The sequence below is a fragment of the Trachinotus anak genome, unplaced genomic scaffold (assembly GCF_046630095.1).
Source record: "Trachinotus anak isolate AG129_WGS33_773 ecotype Australia unplaced genomic scaffold, CSIRO_AGI_Tana_v1 ptg000011l, whole genome shotgun sequence".
NCBI classification, from domain to species: Eukaryota; Metazoa; Chordata; class Actinopteri; order Carangiformes; family Carangidae; genus Trachinotus; species Trachinotus anak.
The window spans coordinates 16815522-16839724 of record NW_027273862.1 but is presented as its reverse complement, the minus strand read 5'-3'; the positions used below and the strand labels follow the sequence as shown (position 1 = coordinate 16839724).

The 24203-nt window shown below is 37.6% G+C and overlaps 1 protein-coding gene across 1 annotated transcript in view; it reads left to right on the top strand.

Moving 5' to 3' along the window:
- Positions 1-24203, top strand: part of galnt18b (UDP-N-acetyl-alpha-D-galactosamine:polypeptide N-acetylgalactosaminyltransferase 18b) — an 81123-nt gene that overhangs the window by 29333 nt on the left and 27587 nt on the right. Inside the window, exons 2-6 of the mRNA XM_071490013.1 lie at positions 655-850; positions 3676-3842; positions 11995-12178; positions 13098-13295; positions 13557-13671. Of these exons, the coding sequence (XP_071346114.1) occupies positions 655-850; positions 3676-3842; positions 11995-12178; positions 13098-13295; positions 13557-13671 (860 nt within the window). The remainder of the gene's footprint in view (positions 1-654; positions 851-3675; positions 3843-11994; positions 12179-13097; positions 13296-13556; positions 13672-24203) is intronic.

Sequence of the window (24203 nt, the reverse complement as noted above, 5' to 3'; positions counted from 1 at the left end):
GTCTCGACATGAACTGAGTCTAGCAGCAAGGACCACAAGCAGTAATAGACTGTTTTTCACACTAAGCTGGTGTTTTTTAAACGTCTCTCCGCTCTCAGTGCTGTCAGTGTTGTTCAGCTGTACAATGAGTCAGGACTGCACTCTTGAAGCCCTTTCAATACAGAAGGAGTTCTTATGTAGGTTAAGAACACAAACAGAGAAAGTTGCACTTTCTCTTAAAAATCACCACATATTACCACTTGATTAATGATTACAGGAAGCTTGTGTGTCTCGGTCTAAATATACCTTCAGGGAAATTAGTTTCACATTCCCCTCTCTTGTAGGTCAAAGAGCAAAGTCAGCAACAGAACAGTTCACCAGCTGCTGGTAGGGATTCAGTCTTTTGTTCAAGGACACTATAGCTTCTCATCATGTGTATGAACTCCCGGTGCTTATGCTGAAGGACACAGAGTCAGTCTCTTTAAATAACAGGCCACAATTCACCTGCTAACATACATTACAACTTGAAGAAAATAGTATTTATTACAGTGATTATATTAGCACTATCAATTTTCCACATTCCTTAAATGTCACCTTGTGCACAACCTCACAGTGAGGTTGAGAGGCTGTGGCCTAGACAAATACTGATGCTATTTGTCTTCCTGTGCCTCCTAGAGACTCCAGGGAGAGGAGAGGACAGTCAGGTGGACACATCATTCTCTGATTCTTCGCTGTTTGCTCACTGGGGTCAGGAGCTCAGCCCGGAAAACCGGCGAGTGGCGCTAAAGATGTTCCAGTACTACGGATATAACGGCTACCTCAGTGATCGCCTCTCTTTTGACAGGCAAATCCCAGATCTGAGGCCTGATGGGTAAGAGTGCAGCTAGAATGATGCTCAAACACTGTCATTTTGATATACTAGCATCCTACACTATACTTGAATCAGTTTGATTGTGTGTAAGCTGATTTTTCTCTTCACTTACTCCTCTTGGAGATTATATTTTTCTTGAAAAGGGTGGAGTACTATATAAGAGTATCAAAATCAATGTGTGGTGCAGTGTAATTGTGGTACCAGTTAAAATGTTTGCGTCTTCACACAGGAGTGGGCAATATGGTTAATTCTTCACAATATATGTAATTTTATATTGTGATATGATCATGATTGTGAAAACTTGAACAATCAAGGTACTACATCACATTGATGAAAAAGCAAAAAGAAGAGCCTACAGCCATGCTTTGAGGTGGTGCTTTGAGCTAAATGCTAACATCACCATGCGAACATGCTCATATCACAATGTTAACATGCTAATGTTAAGCAGATATAATGCTTATACTGTACCATATTCACCATTCATGTTGTAACATTTGGTATTTAGCAGAAAACATAAAGTACAGCGAAGGCTAATGGGAATGTAATTAGTTTTGAAGGTATTTGGTCATAATCCAATGTATTTGGCCAGTTGGAATTTAACCCTGATGCCACTAGATGAAGTTATTATCTAGTGGCTTGAAGGAGGGCTTGAATATGTATAACAAATTTCATGTAGATCCATCGAACACTGGGATCACCAAGGTCATTAGGATAGGAACCATGAATGTCTATCAAATTTTTTGCCAATCCCTCAAATAGATATTGAGATATTTCACAGAGTAAGTGAAACATTTTTGCTAAAAAAGTTGGTGCTAGATATAAATCACCAGAGTCATTACAATATATCCTCTTTCACAGCAATCCATCCAGTTGCTGTTGAGATATTTCAGTCTGGACCAACAAGCTGACAGACTGACATTGCCATCCCTAAAGAAAAGTTTAGAAATTATATAATAACAAATATAAGCTGTGCTCATTTTACAACATTGCCCACAATGACCTAGCCACCAATATATAAACAGCAGGGCAAAATATCTGACAGTTATCAAACTTACATTGTCTCAGTGCTGCAACTAACTATAGCTACAAAATTGTTTTGTTCATGACCATAATGATTTCCCATAGCCCAAGACATTGTCTTCAAATGAATTGTTTTATCTGACCAACACTCAAACAATAAAGGAATGGGTTTACTGTGGTATATAGAGAGAAAATAATCAAATTCTTTCAATCAAGTAGGTAGAACCAAATGATTGGCTTTTGCTTGAAAAATGAAAAACCGCACAACAATTGACCAATTAACAAAATAGTTGCCAATTAGTTTTTTGTCAAATAATTAACAAATTATTTCAACTCTAGTCTCTAGATATACCCTCTCTACAGTGCTGTTCTGAGCTGTTTTTTTTCTTTCTTTAGGCAGTTACTATGCAGAAGAACACACTGTTGTTCCCTCTCAATGACTGAGTGCCTCTAATTGAAAACCATTAAAGAAAAACACTTAACTTCTGCCTACAGCATTCAGTGCAGCTACCTGCTGTTGAGATAATTATAATAGTTAGACAGATGAAAACTGTACTGGTTGATAGTAGGCTTGATTAAGGGGTGATTCTTATTGTACCAAAATGTCACAGCTATTTCAAACTGGCAGGAAAAAAGTATATACTTTCCATTTACAGTATATAAATTAATGGACATGTGCATTTTCAAAGCCTTCAGCTGTTATTAATGCACTGTGGGTATTTTGATTAAGTCCTAGTCCTAAGTCCTTTACAGGAAATTGTTAAGACCATGCTGTTTGGCTGTGACTGGTTTTCAACCCACCTTTCATGTTCATATCACCAAGGTTACAGCAGCACACAAAATGACATCCTGGTGCGAAAGTTTACACAGCCCAGAGATCTTCAGGGCATTTTCAGCATTGCACGTCACTAAACTTCCTTCAGACCATCCATTCGCACTAATACTGGCTCTGCACACTCATCCAAAACTGTTCCAGGGGATACATTATTCACACACATTTTGAATCCATGTTTTCCTCACACTTTTCCCAAATGAAGTGACTTAACAATGCTTTTTTCAGTAAATACAACATGCTCTTGTCGATATGGTAATAGCCATGAGCTTTTTAGTTATATTTGACAGGCAGCTAAGATACCACAATCCCAGAAAAAATTACTCTTCATGTTTAAATTAAATGGTGATGTCAAAAAGATTATTATGGGGAGTTTGCCCCAGATTTTGCTACCCTACCACCATCCACATATTGTTAGTGGGGAAATAATTGTCTTGTAATGCATTTCTCATTCAACACAGAAAACATCAATTTCAAAAAACATTATCTGCAGCTTTATGGCCATGTTTTTACAGCTTGCTGTCTCTGCATTTCTTAGAAATGAACATTAGTTTTCTCTTGGGAGAAGAGGCTGGCCTCCTCATTCACAATGAAAATATCAGAATGTGGTAGCAGGAAACATTGTCTTAAAAGAGAGGACCTTGACTGACAGACTTTAGCACACGACCATTAATTTATTGCTCCAAAACCAATCCCTTTTATAACTGCATTGCAGGTGCACCTCTATCGCAGGAGCACTCTGATCATTATATTTCCAAAAATCTGCTGGCTATGAACTGGTGCCAGTGCCTACATTTATACCTTGATTCATGAAAATAGGGGCCTCACACAGTCTGCCAAGTAGCTGGGTTGGCACGAAATCTGACATTACCCTGCTGTCCAGGAATCAATGTCAAATTTATCTGTTAATCGTTTAGACAAGACGTAGGTCTAACCATTGCCTCATCATAGATTTGTTATTTCTCCTCCACAGGTGCAGAAACATCACTTATCCTTTAAACCTTCCTCAAGTTAGCATTGTGTTCATATTTGTGAATGAAGCCTTGTCCGTCATCCTGCGGTCCATTCACTCTGCCATCAACAGGACGCCCTCCCACCTTCTCAAAGAGATCATCCTGGTCGACGACAACAGCAATAACGGTGAGCATCATCATTTTATAATACAGCAACTGACTGTTTGTTGAATCCCTGGACAAACAGTGTCCGACTGTAGCAAGGTAACTATAGGCAACTCAGGCCTGTCAAGCTTTGGACTTCTTGACATGTTAAGTGTGCATGTGGCTGTAGTAACAAAGAACAAAGAGTTAAGGGGCAGTGAAAGAATAGATTAAACAGCCTTCTGGGTTTTTCAAACATCATTGGTTAATCATTTTTTAGAGATCCAAGGATCACCTCTGTGACGTGAATGCATGCTAATACATGAGCAGCACCAAAAGGGGCTAGTATTTGCCTCAGTTTCTAAGGACAATATCATCAAGAACATATTTTAGACCAATTTTACAAGGTTCTTAAGGTTTTAAAATGAGTGTCATGAAAACATTACATTAAAATCACAACCAATGTTGTGCAAGTTCACACCACAACCTCCTCCTATGCATCAATCCCCAGCTCCTTATCATTGCTGCCACATTACTGAATACTTTTAAAAGAAAAGAGAAACCAATGTGAGTATATGTTCTATGTGTATATACTGTGAGTTAGACTTAGGTGGAGGAACTTTGCAGCTGTTGGCTCATGGTTTCACACTTTCTTAATGATGTCTTGTGATCATGGTTCACTCGCAGGTATTTAAAAAGACTGGTCAGATGCCTGTTGCCAATATGCCTGACCTGTGGCTGACCTTTGAACTTGTTTTTTCAGACCTGGCAGAAACATTTTTCATAAGAATGTGACATTTTTTACTTTTGAAAAAAAAACAGTGTTTTTAAATGTTCATACCTACTGTCTTTAGTTGTTTAAATTGCAAGCACTGGACACCGTATGCATGCCAGTGCTGTAAATCCTCTGGTGCTGCTGTAAAACACAGTTCTTCTTCTTTTGATGGTTTTTGGCAAACAGCTGTTTGGTGCATTACCACACCTTCACATTCATTAGTTGCAAATGGATACATTCAGTTCACCGTTCACTAAAAAATGTCAGTTCAATGAACGGCACTCATTTAGTGCATTCATGCACAACAGCATCCACTTTCAGATACAATGACTCATGCTGACCAAACAAATGTAGAATATGGCCCCTGTTCCTCTATTGTTAAGTATTTGTGGCCCTCAAACTGCTGCAGAATCCATACAAGAGTCTCCACACTGAGAGAAGTCCTGCGCACAATTTACATATGTGACATAGCAGTGGTAACTTCATTATTTATTGAAATCTTCTGATGTGATACTGTATCTTATGGTAGCTTTATTAACCTAAATGACCAAATAATGTTTCCTCTGGAGAATCTCTTTTTCTGGCATGTCAGGTGAGTTATTACAAGTAGTTTTGACTTTTGCTGAAACTCAGCAAATCACTGAGGTAAATGGAAAATAAGGCAACAGACCGCAGGCCCTTATAATGAAAACACAGTTTATTGTACTCAGCCTAGTAGGTACTGAAGATACTGTTGTTGCAGAAATATGTTCATCTTTATGTATGGACAGGTATATCAGTGGTTCATGAACCATAAACTGTTGTATCATTGCCTTTTGGAACTTTTACAGTGCTTCACGGTGGTTGAATGTTTTTCCCTCCAATTCATTTGAAGGGTTATCTCACCAAAATTACCAATAAATAAACAAACAAATACACTAAAATAGATATGAAAATGTTGTCATTTTTTCTCTTGTGGTGTCTGGCCACTTAGATAGTTAGATTCAATTCGAGATATCTCTCTAATTTCACCAATACAATGGAGTTGAATGGAATGTAGTTGGTATTGCATTGACATCTCTTTCCAGAAACAGTACCATTGTTACTCTGGACGATTCACATCCAAACAACACAGTGTCATCCTTTTTCACTGAAACAACTTCCTACTGCAAAAATAGTCCCCATAAAAACAGTCAATAATGAGGTCGGTGGAAACCAACCCACCCATACCCAACCCCCCAGCCTCACAGGACAAGGGCTCTCCCTCCTTGCAAATCTTATTTTAACCCCCTGACCAGAAGCAGAGTTTTGAACCAACTCATGAAGTCAACGTTATTATTAAAGTAGAAAATAAAAGTTAGAAAGCTGCTTTTGTCTACATCGATCTGAAATTGAGGACCCAAATTTAGTTATCCTTATAAACTGTGCATTACATGTGGTGTGTGAGTGCTTATGCAGCTGTAGAAATTCTAACAACCATTACAGAAAGTCATTTTCTGCAGATTTGTGTTAAAGAAGGCCTATAGTTTAGATATTGTTGTTTCATGTGTGGAGAAATCTGTATCTGTGATATGTACTGCTGCTCTGGTGGCCTCTAGACTCTAATGTTTTTAATACAAGGCTGTGTTCACTGGATTCAACCGATAGATGAATAACACTAATTAGTTGCAAAGCCTGGATATTTGCCCTGAGGCAGATAACAATCCAGCAAGGTGATGAAGTGTTTGCACATATCTTGTCTGCATTTGCAACCCTAATTCTTACATCTGCATGCATTTGATGTAGTGTAAACAGTATCAAGTCGAAAAGATATGCAGTATATGCTGACAATGGGCAACTGCTGAGCTCTGTTCACCCATTATTACAGAGACTGACTGTGACTCATGTGTGAGAATACCGATAGGTGACTTTAGTCTGCTATGCAAAGCACAAGAACTAGACTTGAAGTCACCTGTGAAAAGTGGACCTGGTAATTTACAGTGCAAGGCTAAAGTCATTACAAAGGCAGAAAGCAAGCTATAAAACGGTAATGATACTGTGCCAAGGTCATTTATAGGCAATACACTTTTAAATGGGCTGTGCTGCTTGTAACAAGGACTGAGACAACCATTAGCTGCAATCAACATGGTAAATACTGGCACTGGGAAGAATATGTTTACCAAAGTCAATAATGCAAAGCATGTAGCATGGCCTGTAGCTTGCTGGAACAGAATGTAGATCGCTGTGGTATTGTCTTGCTAACCTATCTCAACATGTTAGAATAAGAATGAGCACTCTCCCACAGGCTATTATTGACCAGAAAGTTGAATGTATCCAAAGTTATCCATGAATTAAAAAATGTAAAGGTGAGAACCCAAACGTTTGCTCCCAGTCCTCCTAGCACAGGAGGATTATCGCATCACATCTCATAAACATTCATATTTCATCATGTAATTGAGAGCTAGGAGCAGTCGCCTTTAGCTCCCTCAGATACCCAAATCATGCACTGACATTTTGCTGGTGGCATTTCACCCTGTTTGCTTGAGCACTCTGTCACAATGCATCTGATAGGCCTGGTGTTATCATTATCACCATAACTGTGAATCTTATCTGTGCTAAATGTCATTAGCCTGCTGACCCATGATGCTGCAGAGATTGTTGAAGGGGTCATCGTCCGCAGCTAACCTCCCAGGCTTCCACATCTTTACATTAGTCATCCACCATTGTCACAGCTCACCTCCTAGATGCATTAGCATGCAGGAGAACGTGTAGCCATCAAGGGAGAGAAGGGCAAATTGACCTAGCTGATTCCACCTTAATTGGATAATGTCCCAAGCTGTGGCCCAAGAAAGGCTTGTCTGTGTAAGAGCGGGATTTTGAGAAGGGCTCACTTATTAGACAGGCTGTCAGAGGGCTTATGATTCAATACTTTAACTTAAATGATTAATGCCAAGGAATCTTGTATATACGTGACGGTGGAGGATTTTGTGACGAGCAGCTAATTTCAAGCAAAATGTGTTTTGTCTATAAAAGAAATTAGTGGAAATGTCCATGACAGTCTCTAATAGCCCACAATGACTTTTCCATTTGCCTTTTTTTCCTCTTTAAGATGTAAAAATGTTTCTAGTTTTTATTGCCATTTGTTCTGAAAATTAAAACAGTCAATTCGACATTAAAATGTTGCTGATTGTTGTCAATTGACTAATATATGAATCAAGAAACCTGTATATCCTGATCAGATCCTGTGGTTTGCTTCCACTCTCTTTGACACATTGTGCATCTCATAATGCAGATTCATCCAGCACCTCAGGTGTGCAAAGAAGTTCCAGCAACTGCTTCAAAGCAAGTTTGATATCCAGCAGGCTGTCTCTGCAGGTCTAGCCAATGAAAGCTGAATGCACCCAAAAGCTGGGACAATATCAGCACAGACCTACCAAAGCTGAGTACTGGCAACTATAAAATACAAGCAGTGCCCATTTGTACTGGAACTTCAGCGGCATGTGTTAAATTTTTCTAACAAACTGCCAGTGGACCCAGGGTTTGATATGAGACTGTTGGAATTGTGGAGGAACAGTGAGTATCAGTCGGATATTTTAAACATGGATTTTCACAACCGCAGAGCTGTGTAGTCAGAAATTGCCAAGTTGTGTAGTGATAACTACACAGCAACTGTGAGACCTGTATCCATGCCGATTTGCCATCTGCTGAGCCAGTTATAACGCCAGCGTGGTAATCAGCGGTGTTTAGTTTAAACATGCAGGAACAGAACATAGACTATTTGGCACTTAGACCAACAAGCTCTGCTCAGACATACAGTAACATACAGTGAAGAAGCAGCAACAAGTCGTAGATGAAAGCACACAATTTTTAAATTTCCATTCATCAAGCAAATATCTTTTGCCTGGTTATACACAGAACTATATATATATGACACTGTCACAATAAAATTCTCTGCATATTTTCACTACATGTTATTTTGTCATATCACACTGAGGATAGTATAGAGGTGAGCTAAAGAAAGCATGTTCACCATTTCACTGCTCACCATTAGCTTTGCTCTTTATCTTCTGAGACAAACCTTTTAATGTTTTGTTGTTACATTTAGATTATGTTACTACATTTACTGCAGAACTGCACAGTGATGTGAGAAACCTGTTTGCGTGTTGTTCCAGTCCAACTCCATCCCAAAGCCCATTGCTTTCCAGCTGAGCTTCAGCAGGATATCACTCCTGAAAGATTGATGACTGTTGGCCATCAGCCATTCCTGGTGTAATGAACTGTGCTTTATTATGATTTGTTATGAAGCATAACACTTCATCTTTCTTGTTTTCAATTCACTTGTACATCAGAATGTCTTAATTATTAATAGATTAGGAATTATTATAAGCACAGTAATATGGTGGACTGTCATGAGCAGCTGCTTGCATGAGTAACTACAGTAGCTTTCCTCTCTGCAAAAGAAAAGCTCAAAGTGAATTTTTCTTTTTTCACTAAAATCTGAATTAGCACAAGTGAGTGTTTCTTAGCCTTGGCCGTCATGATCCAGAGTCCCCCCCTGCTTTAAGTTCTAAATATCTACTCAAGGGCAGATTTATATCTGTGATGTTAGTTGATTGCAACCAACCAGGAAGGACAGAAAACCAATCACTGCTGGCTTTTCTGAGTTGGATGCTATCATACTGAACATACATGTAGAGTACCATAGAGTTTCATGTTGCATGTATATATTGCAGTTCTTCTTCAGAGTTTCAAGGACCAGCAGCATCCACTGGTATACTAAGCGAAACACTATTTGTAATATTTGTATATATTTACCCAGCTGCCTCATGAGGTCAGTTCTTGTCAGGTACAGGTAAAACAAGGTATGCAATGTCAATATAATTTTGGCCACTAGTAGTGCCATGAAGCAATATTTTTACAAGAGGATCTCTATTTTGTTGGTACTGTGCACATGCGTGAGGGCACAAATACACATTCTGTCAGTCCTGGGTTGACAGAAAACCAGCAAAAACAACATGTAACGGTTAAAAAATATTCTAATATTAAGTCATGAATTTAATTAACTGAATGCAAGCATGCAGCGGGGGGAAGTAAACGAAAAGAAAAAGAAACAAGAAATGAAAATAAAGACATAACTTTTAAAAAGATCTAAACCAGTGTTTTTTTTATTGTGAATGACTATGACAACCTTTCACCCTCAATTCATCATCAGTCCAGAGCTCAGAATGTGAATAGAAGCACAGCAATGCACTAACAAAGGCACTGAAGCTGAACGCTACCAAACATGGATGTAAATAATTCCCAACTAAAAATGATTTTTAGGAGGAAGTAAACATATTCAAGAATTGTTAGGCCTCCATGATGCACATAATGCACTGTTAAGAAACAGTGAATATAAACATAATAAGAAAACTCCAAAGGGTAAGGGACTTTTACATTGTCCTTGAGATCAAAAAAATATAATGCTCATCATTCAATGATGCATGGATTCATGACTTATACAATGGCCACATACTATTTAGATTTTTACTTAGACTGGTAAAAACAAACAAACAAACAAACCAACAAAACATAAACAACACATATACTATATTTGAAATGTTGACATTTAACTTTATATTAACTTTAACTTTATTAACCTTTCACTAAAAAGATGCCTTTGAGAATTTATGTATATCTACAGTACTTACATAGATGAATGTGCTCTACAGTATGTCCTCTCTTGCAATACTGTTTGCTGTGCGTACATGTAAATTAGAAGAAACTAGAATGCCTCATGGTTGTATGCCTGCACATACCAGTCAAGTTGCAGTTTACATCCCATCTGTCCCGACTCATATAAGATATGCAGTGAAGACTTTGAAGGAATTTAATAAAAGGTATTCAGTGTATTTGCATAACATTATGATGTCAAAGTGAAGTTGGCCTTTGACCATTTGGATATAAAATGTCATCATTTCATGATTTTATTCTATTAGACATTTGTGCAAATTTTGTTATAATTAACATACGAATTATTGAGTTATGGTGTGTGTTTCGTGGGGTCACAGTGACCTTGAAATTTGACCTTTGACCACCAAAATGTAATCAGTTCATCTTTGAGTCCAAGTGAATGTATTAACCAAATCTGATAAAAAGATATGAATTAAAATAATTCTTATATTATATTCTTATATTTCATATTGAAGTTCACTGTGGCAGAGGCATGAATTGATTTGCTGTGAGATGTGTTCACCAACAGGTGCCAAAAGTAGCTGTCACACTAAACTACCTATATTCAATGTTTGAACGGCATGAGAAAAGTAAGGTTGCTGAAATTTTTTTATGATATAAATTATAATTTACATTTAAATGAATCAGTGCTGAAGCAGGGTCACATGTTGCCAAGTGCATTGTGGAAGTGGACAGAATATCTATGTTTGAAGAAAATATGGTGCTTTAATCATATTCTGTAGACTGGATAAACAGTGTCTCTCATGATTAGCATTATTTTTAAATACAGAACTTTCAGTGTGTTCACGCAATTTATGATCAGATGTACTTTTCTAACAGAATTTTTTCCAGTGTTGCTGGATTGTAAAATCAAACTTTTCTCAACTTTATAAAATGCCTGACCATGCCTCTAAAGAAGCCATACGAAACATGATTTCATGGTGGCAGATTTCAGTCTGTTTGCAACTGTGCCCTATTCCCTTAAAAACTCAAAAGGCACCTCTGGTAAAAAGTGAAATGGTGAGAACACAGCCTCAGGTAATTGATGATGAAGCACAGTGCTCATAAAACATTTAATTTTTTAAAGCTTGATTCTGTTGATAGTATAAAGTTGTGGTTTTGCTTACTCACTGGCTCCTGCTGACATTTGACAGTAAACTGTGGTCTTAATTAAGGACAAAGTATTTTTCACCTGCCTTGACATTTTTATACTTTAACCACAGGGGGAACCTGTAATATGCTACAATAATTTATTGTATATTTGAGAAAATGAGCAGAATTATTGTTACCACTTATAACTTGTAGGGAGAACTGTGATTCTTTCACATAGCACTCTTTTGTCCTACAGGCTATCTCATCATACAGTATATCTCTCAGGTAATAATGGAGGTAAACATTGAAGCCAAACATTAAACTAGACGGACTTCCTCCATCTCCCCCCCCCCCCGTGTTTTGAAAAGCATTGCAGACTGAGCCCTCTATATTGCAATATCCCGTTACGACTGGTAAGCCCCATGGAGGTCTGCAGTGCTGGCTCAAGCTGCTGCCTCTTTGGTCCAGTGATCAAAGCAGTGAAGCGCAAGTATTTTTGGCCCAATAAAATACTGCCCAGTGAAGGAGGACATGACAACATCTTGTGGGTGGAAGTTTGTTCACAAGCAGCTCTCTAGCTTACTCACCTATCTGAAACGGGATCTTCAAAAACGCTTCAGATATTAATGTAAAATTCCTGTGTCTGTGTGCTTTGTAGATGAGCTAAAGGAGAAGCTGCAGGATTTTGTGTCTGAGACCAACAGCCAGCGTCCAGGGTTCATTAAGATGGTGCGGCATGCCAAGCAGGAGGGTCTGATCCGGTCCAGAGTGAGTGGGTGGAGGGCTGCCACTGCTCCGGTTGTTGCCCTGTTTGATGCCCACGTCGAGTTCAGCGTCGGCTGGTGAGTCACACACAACGTGTGCAGCATGAGGTTAGCACAGCTCAACACAAGAGCGCCGGTTCTTGAGTCATATCACTGTGTGTGGGTTTACTGAAAATAATATAAAAACAAAGACTGCAGATTGGCTCTTTTTCTAGAGACTGTATTCTGTATCTGTTACAAAACCATTCATACAATGTACATATAGAATACACCCTACACACTGTCCCCGATCTGCCAGGAGAATCTGAACGACATACAAACTTTTACCATCATTAAGCTGATGTGATTTTGAGTCTTTGTTGTCCAAGTGTCCAACTTTAAATGATCCACAGCTCTACATTCTCCAAAATACACCTTCACCATCATGTCTCTTCAAATGTCTGGCAAATATAAGGCTAGCAAGCAGCCAGTTAGCTTAGTTTAACAGCTAGCCTGGCTCTGTCTGAAAATAACAAAATCTGCCAACACTTTGTTTTTTACTGTTCGAGGAAACAAGATATCATTCATTAATTGGTAGTGGGCAGTTTTGGGCTGTTTATTTATTATTTATTTTCATCTCACTCTTAACAAGAAAAAAAAACTCTTATAATTGTAAATCTTTACAAGATATTCTTTTAAATGAACACGAGTATCAAAAAAAGCACAGTAAATTATCTTGTCATACATGTGATGCATGAAGAAATTTTGCCAATAGCATTAAAGGGGGAGAGCAGCACATTAAATGACCCTGTGAATATATTGTGTAGCTTTTGAATTAAAATCGTTCAAATTGTCTTATGGGAAATAATGTTTTGCCAGACCCATAAATTGAACTGACTCATCTCATGAACTAGTTTTTTAAAAATGGCCTTTACGTGACAGACATGACCACCAAGCTAATGGAGGAAGTCTTTCAAAACAAATACAGTAAAATTATTCCTTCTCTCCATATTTGAAGGGCTGAACCAATTCTGCAGAGAATTAAAGAGGACAGAACCCGCATAATCTCCCCATCATTTGACAACATCAAGTACGACACGTTTGAGATTGAAGAGTATCCGCTGTCTGCCCAGGGCTTTGACTGGGAACTGTGGTGTCGCTACCTCAACCCACCCAAGTCCTGGTGGCACAAGGGGAACAAGAGTGCACCGATCCAGTAAGTGAACACAACAGTGTCTCCATAGCCTGAATCAAATATGATATGATTAATAGAATAGTTTTAATCTAAAGTTAAGTAGAAGAATAACATCTCTATTAGGGTAATTTATGCACCATTCATGAAGAAATTATATGTTGCACAAGGTCACACTTCTCTTCTTGTTGCTGCTGTTTCTATAGCAACTGTGCCAAGCTAACATTAGCTGTGCAGATAACAGCAAAAGACAAATAAAACTGTCCATCATCTTCAATCCATCAGGAGCCCAGCCCTGATTGGCTGCTTCGTGGTGGATAGACTGTACTTTGAGGAGATCGGGCTGCTGGATGAGGGGATGGAGGTGTACGGGGGAGAAAATGTGGAGCTGGGCATCAGGGTGAGTAATAATGTCACTTGCCATGGTCATGGGCCATTTTTCATCCAGGTAATGTGTGGAAGATTAACTATGATAAGGACACTTGATGGTTGTTAGAAGCAAGGTCACCATGGGTCTCACACTCTTCTTTGTACGGAAAATGCTAAACTCATGGAAAAAGTGTCATTTGGATTTAAGCGATGTGGACGTGCTTTTAAAAACTGCGTAGAGGTGGAGTGGATGTTAGTAAATGACTTGAGAAGCAGGACATGACTAATGAAGGACATCCTGCTCACTTTGCTGAATGCTGCAATATTTAACCTCAAAACTGCATGATAAGTATTTGTCTTAAAGATAATATAAGGGTGTGGCACACAGCCACAAATTGATGTGTTCCTTTTGAAGACAAAATCATAAAAAATTGGTTACAAATTACTGACCTATCTAAACCAATCTGACCTCTGACCATTCAGTCTTCGCCAGAAAATTGTGTTCGACAGTTGTCATTTAGTTGTGGATGTTAAAATTTCCATTTTCTTTTAAGCCAGCCAAGGACTTCTTTCCCATGTTGACTTGAAAGTTGAGGTTCTAAATTCACTCTTGACCTTGAAAACAGCAGCTGACAAAACAATCTCACCTCAAGTTCCATTTACAGTTGTCCCCATTCTGGAGCTTTCAGTATATGACAGCTCTGGATAGATACACAAAATGTGTGGTAGTGACTATATATAGCAGAAGAATAGTGTATTTGGGATTGACTTAAAGTAAACTACAGTTTACAGCTGGGAGTTTAAGTATACTGAGTTAATAAATTTCATACACAATTTTTTTTATTATTTAGATTTTTCATCTTTCACCTCTTTAGTTAAAAGTTGAATTATATTTTCTGTAAATGTTATATTCCAACATGAAAATTTCTTTTCGCTTTTGCAGTAATTAGACATTAGACATTTTTTATTAAAAATCAAAGTTTTGGTGGGACTGCAATTGTGCAACCAGTCTTATAAATGTGGATGTCTGTCACGAACCGACTGTTTGACAGACTTACAGGGTGATTACATTACACCATTGGTTGGCTAGCCGAGCAGTGGAGTTTCCCCATTGGTCGTTGTTCTTTCAACATGATTTGGTGTGAAGAAGCTGTGTTGCCATCTTAGTGCCTTTGTTGCTAGATTAACTGACTTTTCAGACCTTTTGAGCAACTCTTTAATATATATTTTTTTTAAGTTGTACTTATCAAATCATAGCAGTGCAGAGCAGCAGCTTGGATGTGACTGCTGGTTAACATGTAGTTTTAATGCGCTGTGTTTCAGTCACTAATTAATACTTGTTCTGTTGTGTGACAACAGAAATGGAAATTCTGTTGTATCAAATCGCTATATATGTGAGCACAGAGAGTAGGAGAGAAGAAAACAGATAAAGGGCTTAAACCGGCAGAGTGACATGGTCAAGTCATGCACTAGGTTTTGACCTAGTCTTGTTTCCTTTGTTGACTTAAAAATCACATTTTTATATACTGAAATTAGGAATAATTGAGCCAGCCTATGAAAACTATGTATGTTTTTAATTGTAGAATGTAAGTTCTATCCAGGTTACTAAAACCATAAAATGTTAAAATCAATGAATATTGTTAATTTATGTGTTTTTTCTATAATCAGACTAATAATCAGACTATGGAGGAAATAATTGTTAGAAGAATCAATTCATTGTTGGTATTTGTCTTTTCATGGGATTTGTTGACAGTAAGAAAATGAAAGAATATAATCAGCCATGATTCTTTAAACCCCTATAAACAGATGTACTGACTAAACTAATGTAATGCCAGCACATGCATGCTTTGACAGGAACAAGTGAAAACAGTAGAAGAAATTATCCTTTAGCAAGTATACCCAAAACACACTGTGACATGCTCTCTCTTGTGTCATCCTAGTTAGAATAAATAATCATCTCTAATTAATTCTGAGATCTGAATGATCACTTGATCCCCTGGTGATTCCACAGAAACACATGTGAGACTTGTAGGACTCAAAGTCATTGTTACTGGTAGCAGTGATGTGTGAAGACAATGCCAACATTGTTCAGAGCAAATAGATGTACTGTGTCTCTAGCTGTGTCACAAATTATGGAAGCCCACAGGGTGCTATATTAAAATGACAATGTAAACTTGAAAATGAATTCAACAATAGCTTTATAATTGTCCACGTATGTACATGTATTATGAGAGTAGAAATTGAAATGAAATTGTAATAATCCAATTTCCATTTTCATTTTTATGTTATTTTTATATTCTATCACCATATAGAAATGAAAATGGAAAAGTCTCTAGTAATGATTTGATGATCAGGAATTGCACTTGAACTGGTGCTGCTGCTTGTGCTGGTAGTCCTAGTGGTGGAAGCGGGGAGTAGCATTATTTTTCATTTTGACACCAAAAGACCATGGTGACATGTAAGTAAAAATCCAACAGACTGGGGGTGCTGTTTCTGGTATTGCATCTGGATATTGTCCGCTAAAAAACAGCTTTGAATTTTAGGTGGCCTGAATATTTATTGGATCAGTGGAAAATCATCTTACGTTGTTTACATTGTGTTTTAATTTTCAATACATACGAGTAAATGAAAATGAAAATGCAAATCAGATTATTGCATTTTCATTTTTACTCAAATAATACACAAGGCCACATATACGAAAAATGTCAATGCTATTTTAGAATTACATTTTCATTGTCAAGTTTACATCATGATTTTGATATAGTCCCTATAGGCTTCCATAATATTGTTCTGATAGTGCTATACTTAATTTGTACACCATCATCAGCTCTGACTGAGAGCTGAAATTGCTTGGTGTGTGTTCAGTTCAGCAGTACGACAAGCAGATGGGCTGAAGAAAGAACAACCCCCCCCCCCAGGGATAGCTAATGATAGCTCACATCTACTGTACAAAGATCATTAATGCAGCTATCAGACAGTTCAATAGCAGCGAGAAGTGAGGGCCAACTCCTCCTCAGCTTCACTCTCACTAGATTGCAATGTGAGAAGGAAATGGAGACAAGCTTACAACAGGACGTCGAATGTGGAAATATCCATCCTCGCTAATGACAGAGATGCAATCATCAGTAAAGAAGGGAGATTGGTCCCCTAAGTCATTTTCCTCCAGAAATTATATGCTTTTAGAATTCCTGGGTCTGATAATAGCTTCACTGACTGGTTTATAGCTGGACACATTGATGATTTTATCACATATATTATAAAACATGTATTAAGACTTTGATGAATCATCTTGGTTCATTGCTCTGTTTCTCAGCTTTGAGTTCAGTGTTGCCCTCGATGTTGTTTACTTGCTTGGTTCTGATGGACTGAAGGAACTCGCCCTTGCCTTGAGGTTAATGTAGTTTAGAGTTCAGTAATGCTTTTGAAACAGAGGGTGACACAGTGAGCTGAGGGCTACAAGACTGGAGGACCCTGGCTTGGCCCCAGATTAGCAGTGTCAGGGAGTCCCAGCAGTGTCTGTCTGTCTATCTGTATGTCTGTCTGTCTGCAGTGCATTGGTCATGCCTCCAGACCACCTGCCAGCACACAGACTGGCTGCTGACGGATCCTCTGAGACACACTCAAACCAGGCCAACAGCTACAGGCTTTGGCTGAGGCTTGAAAGGGCTGTCCTGGGTAGTGTGAGGGTGAAATGAACCGCTGCTCTCTGTTCACATTTGGTCACAAAGTGGAAGCTGAATTTTTCTTTCTTTCCCTCCCCCTGCTCCCTCTCTCCCTCTCTCTCTGCCTCCCTACCACCTCTCTGTCTCTTTTTCTCTCACCCCAAGAGAGAGAGAGACGGCAGACGGCTGCCCACCATGAGTCAGGTTCCAGTCAAGGTTTCTTCCCGTTAAAAGCAGTTTTTCCTTGCCACTGTTGCTTGCTCATGGGGGAATCTTGTAAATAACTTTATAGTATGGTCTAGACCTGCTCTATATGAAAAGTGTCCTGAGATAACTTTTCATATAATTCAGCACTATATGAATAAAATTGACTTCACTTATAGTAAATATTTATTTATGAATGCAGAATTTGTATACTTTCCTATAGACAAAACAGTTACTGCAGTGGCATCTCATTGTTAAATCTGCACATCACTGTAAGGTGTATAAAAAAAAGACTTTTTAACTGCTTCTGCCACAATATATGACTGTGTGATCCCGTAAAAGCAGTTACATGTTGAAAATATGGTCATTTAAATGCCATCAAATTAAAGATTATAATATAAAAAAATTAAATCCAGTTTTAACAGACTAGGAAAATCCCCAAGACTGTGCTACCTGAAATTAATTTCACTTCAAAATATTTAACCTTTAGGTTTGTACTTGAAGTGGCATGTCAATAAAAGACCAATCAAAGACCGATTAAGACTGAGCTGCCTGCCTTTAAGTTTCCAGTGATCTCTTACTAGCTGAGCTGGGTACACTCATCTCATCTGAAATTCCACTTTAACAATTTCATGTGCTTCATATTTTTTTTAATCAAATGGATATATATTATATATATTATGCATTATATATGCCTTTGAGACTGAAAAGGTTCATACATCTGTCAAAGAGGGCAGCAGTACCACTGCAGTAATGGACTGCAGCACTTGGAGCACAACACATTCTATAGAGGAGAGAGTTTTAGCTGGAAGTAGCTTCACCTCTGTACAAATGAGATTTTGTCAATGCGGGGAAGGTATGATGATGCCATCCGTGGTGTCTTGCAATAAATTGCTGAAAGATGTTCATGGAAAGTGTGGTTCTTGTCCACTATAAAACATATGGCAGAGTAAGAACCAATACACAGCCTTTGGCCTGTCACAACTGTCTTATGGTACTGACTGTCTGTCTTCAATTTACAATTTGTTGATTTGTTTTTAAAAAACTTGGAGGTGGATGTTCAGCACACATACGATATAGTCTTTGTGTGAGGTGACCCTTTGAGCCAGACTCTACAGTAGAACACACAGCAAATTGGACAGGATCCTTAAACTGAATTATAGTACAAATGATTTCCTAAAACACCTGTGAATGCTGGGTAGTGTGCCAGTGAAGCCAACCAGCAACAATGCATCAGTAGAAGACCATAGCAGACATCATCACTGTCAACTGATGCCAGGACGGTTGTGTTGAGAAATTAGGATCATTGAGGGCTATGAAAAACAATTATGATTCAGGCTCTGTGCACAGTATTTATGAAAGGTGGAACAAAACACCATTACTGTCAAAATAATGATTAACACATTAGAGTTTACCCAGATATTTGACATGCAGTTTGTACAATTAGTCCATATAAACAATGTGTCATATTATCTGTATGAGCATTTTACATAACAATGTGAAACACAGTGAAAATTTAAAACAATTCATCCACACATGAAGAATTTTTAATCTTGACCTGTTGCTTTAAACAAATTAATCATATCTGATACACTTTTTATTGAAAGTGTTCTTTATGTATGAAGTATGCATATAAGTATTACTAAAAGCCTAAATACAAAAGATATTTATTTATTGGCTCAGATTTAACATTTACAGCAAATTACAGCTAGTCGTACAAAAATCTGTGCAAATAGATACAAAATCTGTCTGTGTTCATTTTTTAAAACAGGTTCACTTAACTTAAGCCTCAACATTTCTTTTCCCTTTTTGGACTTAATTGTAATATCTTGTTTATAATAACTTTATATGTAAAGAATAGAGTGAATGAAACTAAAACAGAAGAGATGATCAATTTCACTCAGCATTAACCAGTGACTCAGCTGTTTCTTATTGATCTGATATCCACTGTAGGTGAACATTGTAAAAAAGAAAAAACAACCATAAAGCAGTTTTAAAAGGTCCATCACTTTTTCGCTTTCTTCCCTGCTGTTTGACTTTGTCCACCATTTGAAAGGTACAAAAGCTGAGAGTTCTGTATAATCATGCAGGATGAATAACAAAACGTTGTACCATAATGACTAAGTCTGTAATTGTAGAACAGCACTGTTTCAGTTTCATGACCCCCATGCTGCTGAAAATCTATTGAACCCCACTGTGTAATCTCAGGCCAATAGTACAATCAATGAGAAAGTCTTTTGTCTGACAGAGGTTATGTAGCCCTCTGGTACAATCATAAGATATACCACCGTTTCATGCAATATAAAATCAGCATAGTTAACTACAGTAATGTTGTTTGGACCATAATTTAACCCTAAAAAAGCTGTGATTTGTGACTTGTAGTGTTAATACAATGTTTCCTTTAGGATAACAAAAGAAACATAGAGACATATTAACTGTATACAACTGCAAGCTATCATGACTTCTAACAAATATCAGTCCGCTCACATAACTCTAATTAGCTTCATTACTCTGGCTCATTTTGAACTGATTGCAAAACTATTTTAATTGCCTGCAAGGCATTACATGAAAAAGACCCACAGTAGATGGTTGAATGCTTAACTGTTTGAAACATACCAGGTTTAATTTACATAATGTTTATACTTGTTCTTGCTTTTTGATTATTACATGAATATCATTGTATTACAGCTACCTAGTGATTATAGGTAAGTATAGCAGGCTATCACTATCACTGTGTGTATTGTTAGAGGATAGTGGCTGCAGCATGCGTGGATGAGCTGTGGTTGCAGAGTTTCAGTACAGAGTGGATACTGTTTGCAATACCAATTCTGGTTGAAATGTGGGCTTTGTGTAATATATACTAACCCCTATTTGATTTTGGACACTTTGTCCCAAGCTTTATTCCTGTATTTCTGAATTCACAAGACCATTTATCTTTCTGAAATGATATATCTCCAATACGTTTATATTGGTGGTCCAACAGGACCTGAAAGATTTAAGTTCAAGTCAAAAACTTTAGTTCTGCATCTGGCTTTTTGTTATTTCTATTTAGAAATGTAAAGGTGACCTATAGACCTTTCGACCTATAACTGTTTTTCTATGAGTGGATCCCTGTTTTGTTTATCTCATGCACATGCACAAGCACACATGCAGGAGGGTGATAATACACATACTCCTACCAATGGTTTTCACACTATTTCACTGATCTACTGATGGTGATAATGTGACAAAATATGCAGTGATGCACCAAGAAAGGCAAGAAAGAAGAAGACTACAAGCTAGTGAGCATGATTAGAAACAATACATGTTTCAAATTTGTCGGAAAATCAGCTTTGCAAGTGTTTTATGAGGAACAAGGTGCACTCATCATATTCATTACATCTTGAAGATAGACACAATGTGTTTTGATGAGTAACACTGATGTAAAACTGAACCTTTGTTTGTTTTCAAGAAATCTCCACAGGGTACCTTTAAGTTTTTCAGTAAGCACCTTATGAGCTGAGATATTTATTAGAAAATCTAATCCTATGTAAATAGTTTAATAAAGACGTCTGTGTAGAGTAACAACGTGCTTGATTCTGGTGTGAAATGTTTCACCCCTGAAGTTGCTGCTGTGTGTATAATATGCCAACATGTCTGAATGATTCACACTTTTTTGTGCTGATGACAACAATTCTGAGGAGGAAGGAAACTGTTTAGATTTAAAAAAATAAGTCAAGTCCCTCATCACAAAGATTTTTGTTCTCAGTGGATTAAATTTCACATCCACACAGCAAAACTGTGCTCGTCAGTGTTCTGACTGCAGGCTTTTATTTAGAAATAAGCACCTCTGAAGTGGCTGCAACTGGTAGGATATCCCCAGTACAGACGTGCCAAGAGATATTCGTCATTAAGACTGCTGAATTAAATTCTTTATAGTGTTGCTTCTGGAGGTAGAAGTCTATAGCATCACAGTAATCACAGTGGCATTTTGGAAGAAAATACTTTTGGACTAGTGCATATAAATGTAAAATTGTTAAAAAACAAAATCTCTAAAATGTCCTTATTCACTCATTAGATATTGTTTTGAATCCTGAATTGCTAAATGGTTTCCTGTTTGATTTCATTATCCACGCTTTATGAAAGACTTTGGATGTGAATTACAGATACTTTTTATTACTGAAACACTTATTCGGTTTCTGCAAATTTAATTCAACCCAAATTAACACATCATTGGTTGCCCATGGCTGTGCATGTAAAGCAACAACATTAACATTCCCTGGATAATTAGATAACACAAACAACCAGTGAAAAAACTCATCAACACCTCTACCCTTCAAGAAAACTCCTTGTTTTTAGTTAGACAGGATGTGATGGTAAGTGGTACATTAATAATTCAAGGCTATGAATGTTCACTTGGCTGTCTGTATGCAACCCTGTCTCCTACAAATTACATTTATATGCATTTATTCTTCATCAGTGGTTTATGTTCAAGGGCAGTGTTCAGATTCAAGTGAGGGTCAGCAAAATCAGAAAGAGGATGGATGGGCATGTAAAACACTGACCCTCAACACTGGCGGTCTGTTTTCATTTTCCTTGCTAATCTAATAAAAACCACTGGATTTTTACTATTTAAACTATTAGCTCTTCCAAATAACCAAGAAAATCTCTACTGTCTTTTTCTGACTGACCTCTTGTGGCATGTAGCCATGCAAATAGTTTTGGCGTAATTAGTCTTAGAGATTTCTTCTTGCATCTCAATACAATAGAGGTGGGGGGTTGGGGATGGTATTTTGTCTGTGGCAGAGAGAAATCATCCACAGAGTCCACTGTCAAAAGTTTTCCTATGGACTGCAAAGCAGTGGTGGCCCTAGATGAAAGGTCAGGGTGTCACCCAAATAAGATTTATCCTATGGGGACCATGATCATCTACACCAGATTTAAGGGCAAACGGATAACCGATGGGCTGGGGTTCTGTTACTGTGTTGCAGCTACATTTTTTCAAATTATCCATTAATCAGATTTGTTGTTTGGCCTGTGTCAGAAAATAGAAAGAAAATCTGTTCCAGTTTTGTGGAGCCAAAGGTTACATTTCAGATTTGTTTGTGCAACCAACAGTTAAAAAACCAAAGATATTTAGTTTACTGTTATAGAAAACAAAGAAAAGCAGCAAATCTTATCATATTTAAGAAGCTCAAACCAGAAAAATGTTTTGTTTGAAAAATTAAAAACTATTAATTGATTGTCAGTTCCAACATGGAATCTCTAATACTGCTGGCTTCACCTATCTTTTAAAGTGATGGTTTGTTAACTTTCAAACATTAGTCTTTGGTAGGTTTATTGTTCTGTACTATTTAAATAACTATGCTGACATAGGGTCAGGAGTAAGGATTGATTGTACTGAAAAATAATGATATGAAAGAAGTGGAGAGTTCTCAGTTATCCCTGCATTAGTGAGTGAGTGGGTTTAAAAACATATTTTGCATTTGAATGATTGTTTATCTTGCTGCTTTTTCTGATGACCAATGTGAGTGCGAGGGACATCCACCCCCTCCTCTCACTAGTCTAATCAAGCCCATAGATCCCACATAATTTTCTCATCAATGTCATCATTTAATACACTATAGAATTGTGTTGCCTATTTAATTCTAGTTATATTGTGAAATATACAAAAACATTATCAGGAATAGTCTGGATTTTTTCACAGGTGTTGTCAATTTTGTGAAACACAGTCTTGATTGTTAGAATTACATCACCTAACTCAACTGTCCTAACTGTGTATTTGTAGAAGTTGAAGGACTGTGGTGGAGAGGTATACTGTCTCACTTCCTATACAAGTTGACTTAGGATTGTCTGTAAATGGTTCAGCTTTTCTGTGAAGAGAATGAGAAATGTACTCCACTTTTCAGACAGCAGACAGGGCGAGATGCTGCACACACACAGCGGAAACTATATTCCTATTGTGTGCACTGATTCAACTCTATGCTCTGGACAGCAAAAGAGGAAGCTAAGCTTCACCTTAAAAGTAAGTTTGTGCTTTGATGTGAAGGGTTTTATTATCACAAAATACGGAGGAAATGTGAAATGAATGCAGTGGGAAATATTAGGCTATTTTTTTAAAGCCAGTAAAGGTTTCTGGGGGCACAGGAGAGGTGGTGCTGGGAGATGAAAGCAGATAGCTTCAGATACAGTATAACATGAAAAAAGAACATTCCTAAAGCAGCATAGTTAATCATAGGAATATATTGAGCACAAAGTTCCTGAGGATCTGCTCATCTTGTCAGGAGGCTGTAGAAGCATGTGTTTCTATTGCTGGTGCATTTCTTTTCAAGTTTGACATCGACAAGGTGTCACCACATTTTCACATCAGTAACTGTAAGGATGCTTGTAATATCATTGGTACCCATACTTCATACAAAATACCAGTTTGCTAGCCATTTTTTAAATACATTTTCTTTTGAGCACAAATGAAAAAAATAATGTCTAGACATCACATCTACTAAACTGATTTTAGATGTAGTGACAAAAAGACTGCCAGAAATGCTGTAATTTTTGTGAAACCTTCCTCTGACAGGAAAAACCCAGTGCTATCCTGCAGAAAAACAATCTTTTTAGAGAGGTATGCTCTGCTCTTCACATCCACGTGTAGTGGTGTTCAAATGTTTGTCAGCTTTTATTAAGGGGTATGATGTTTATAATGAAAATGCACCCTATCTCA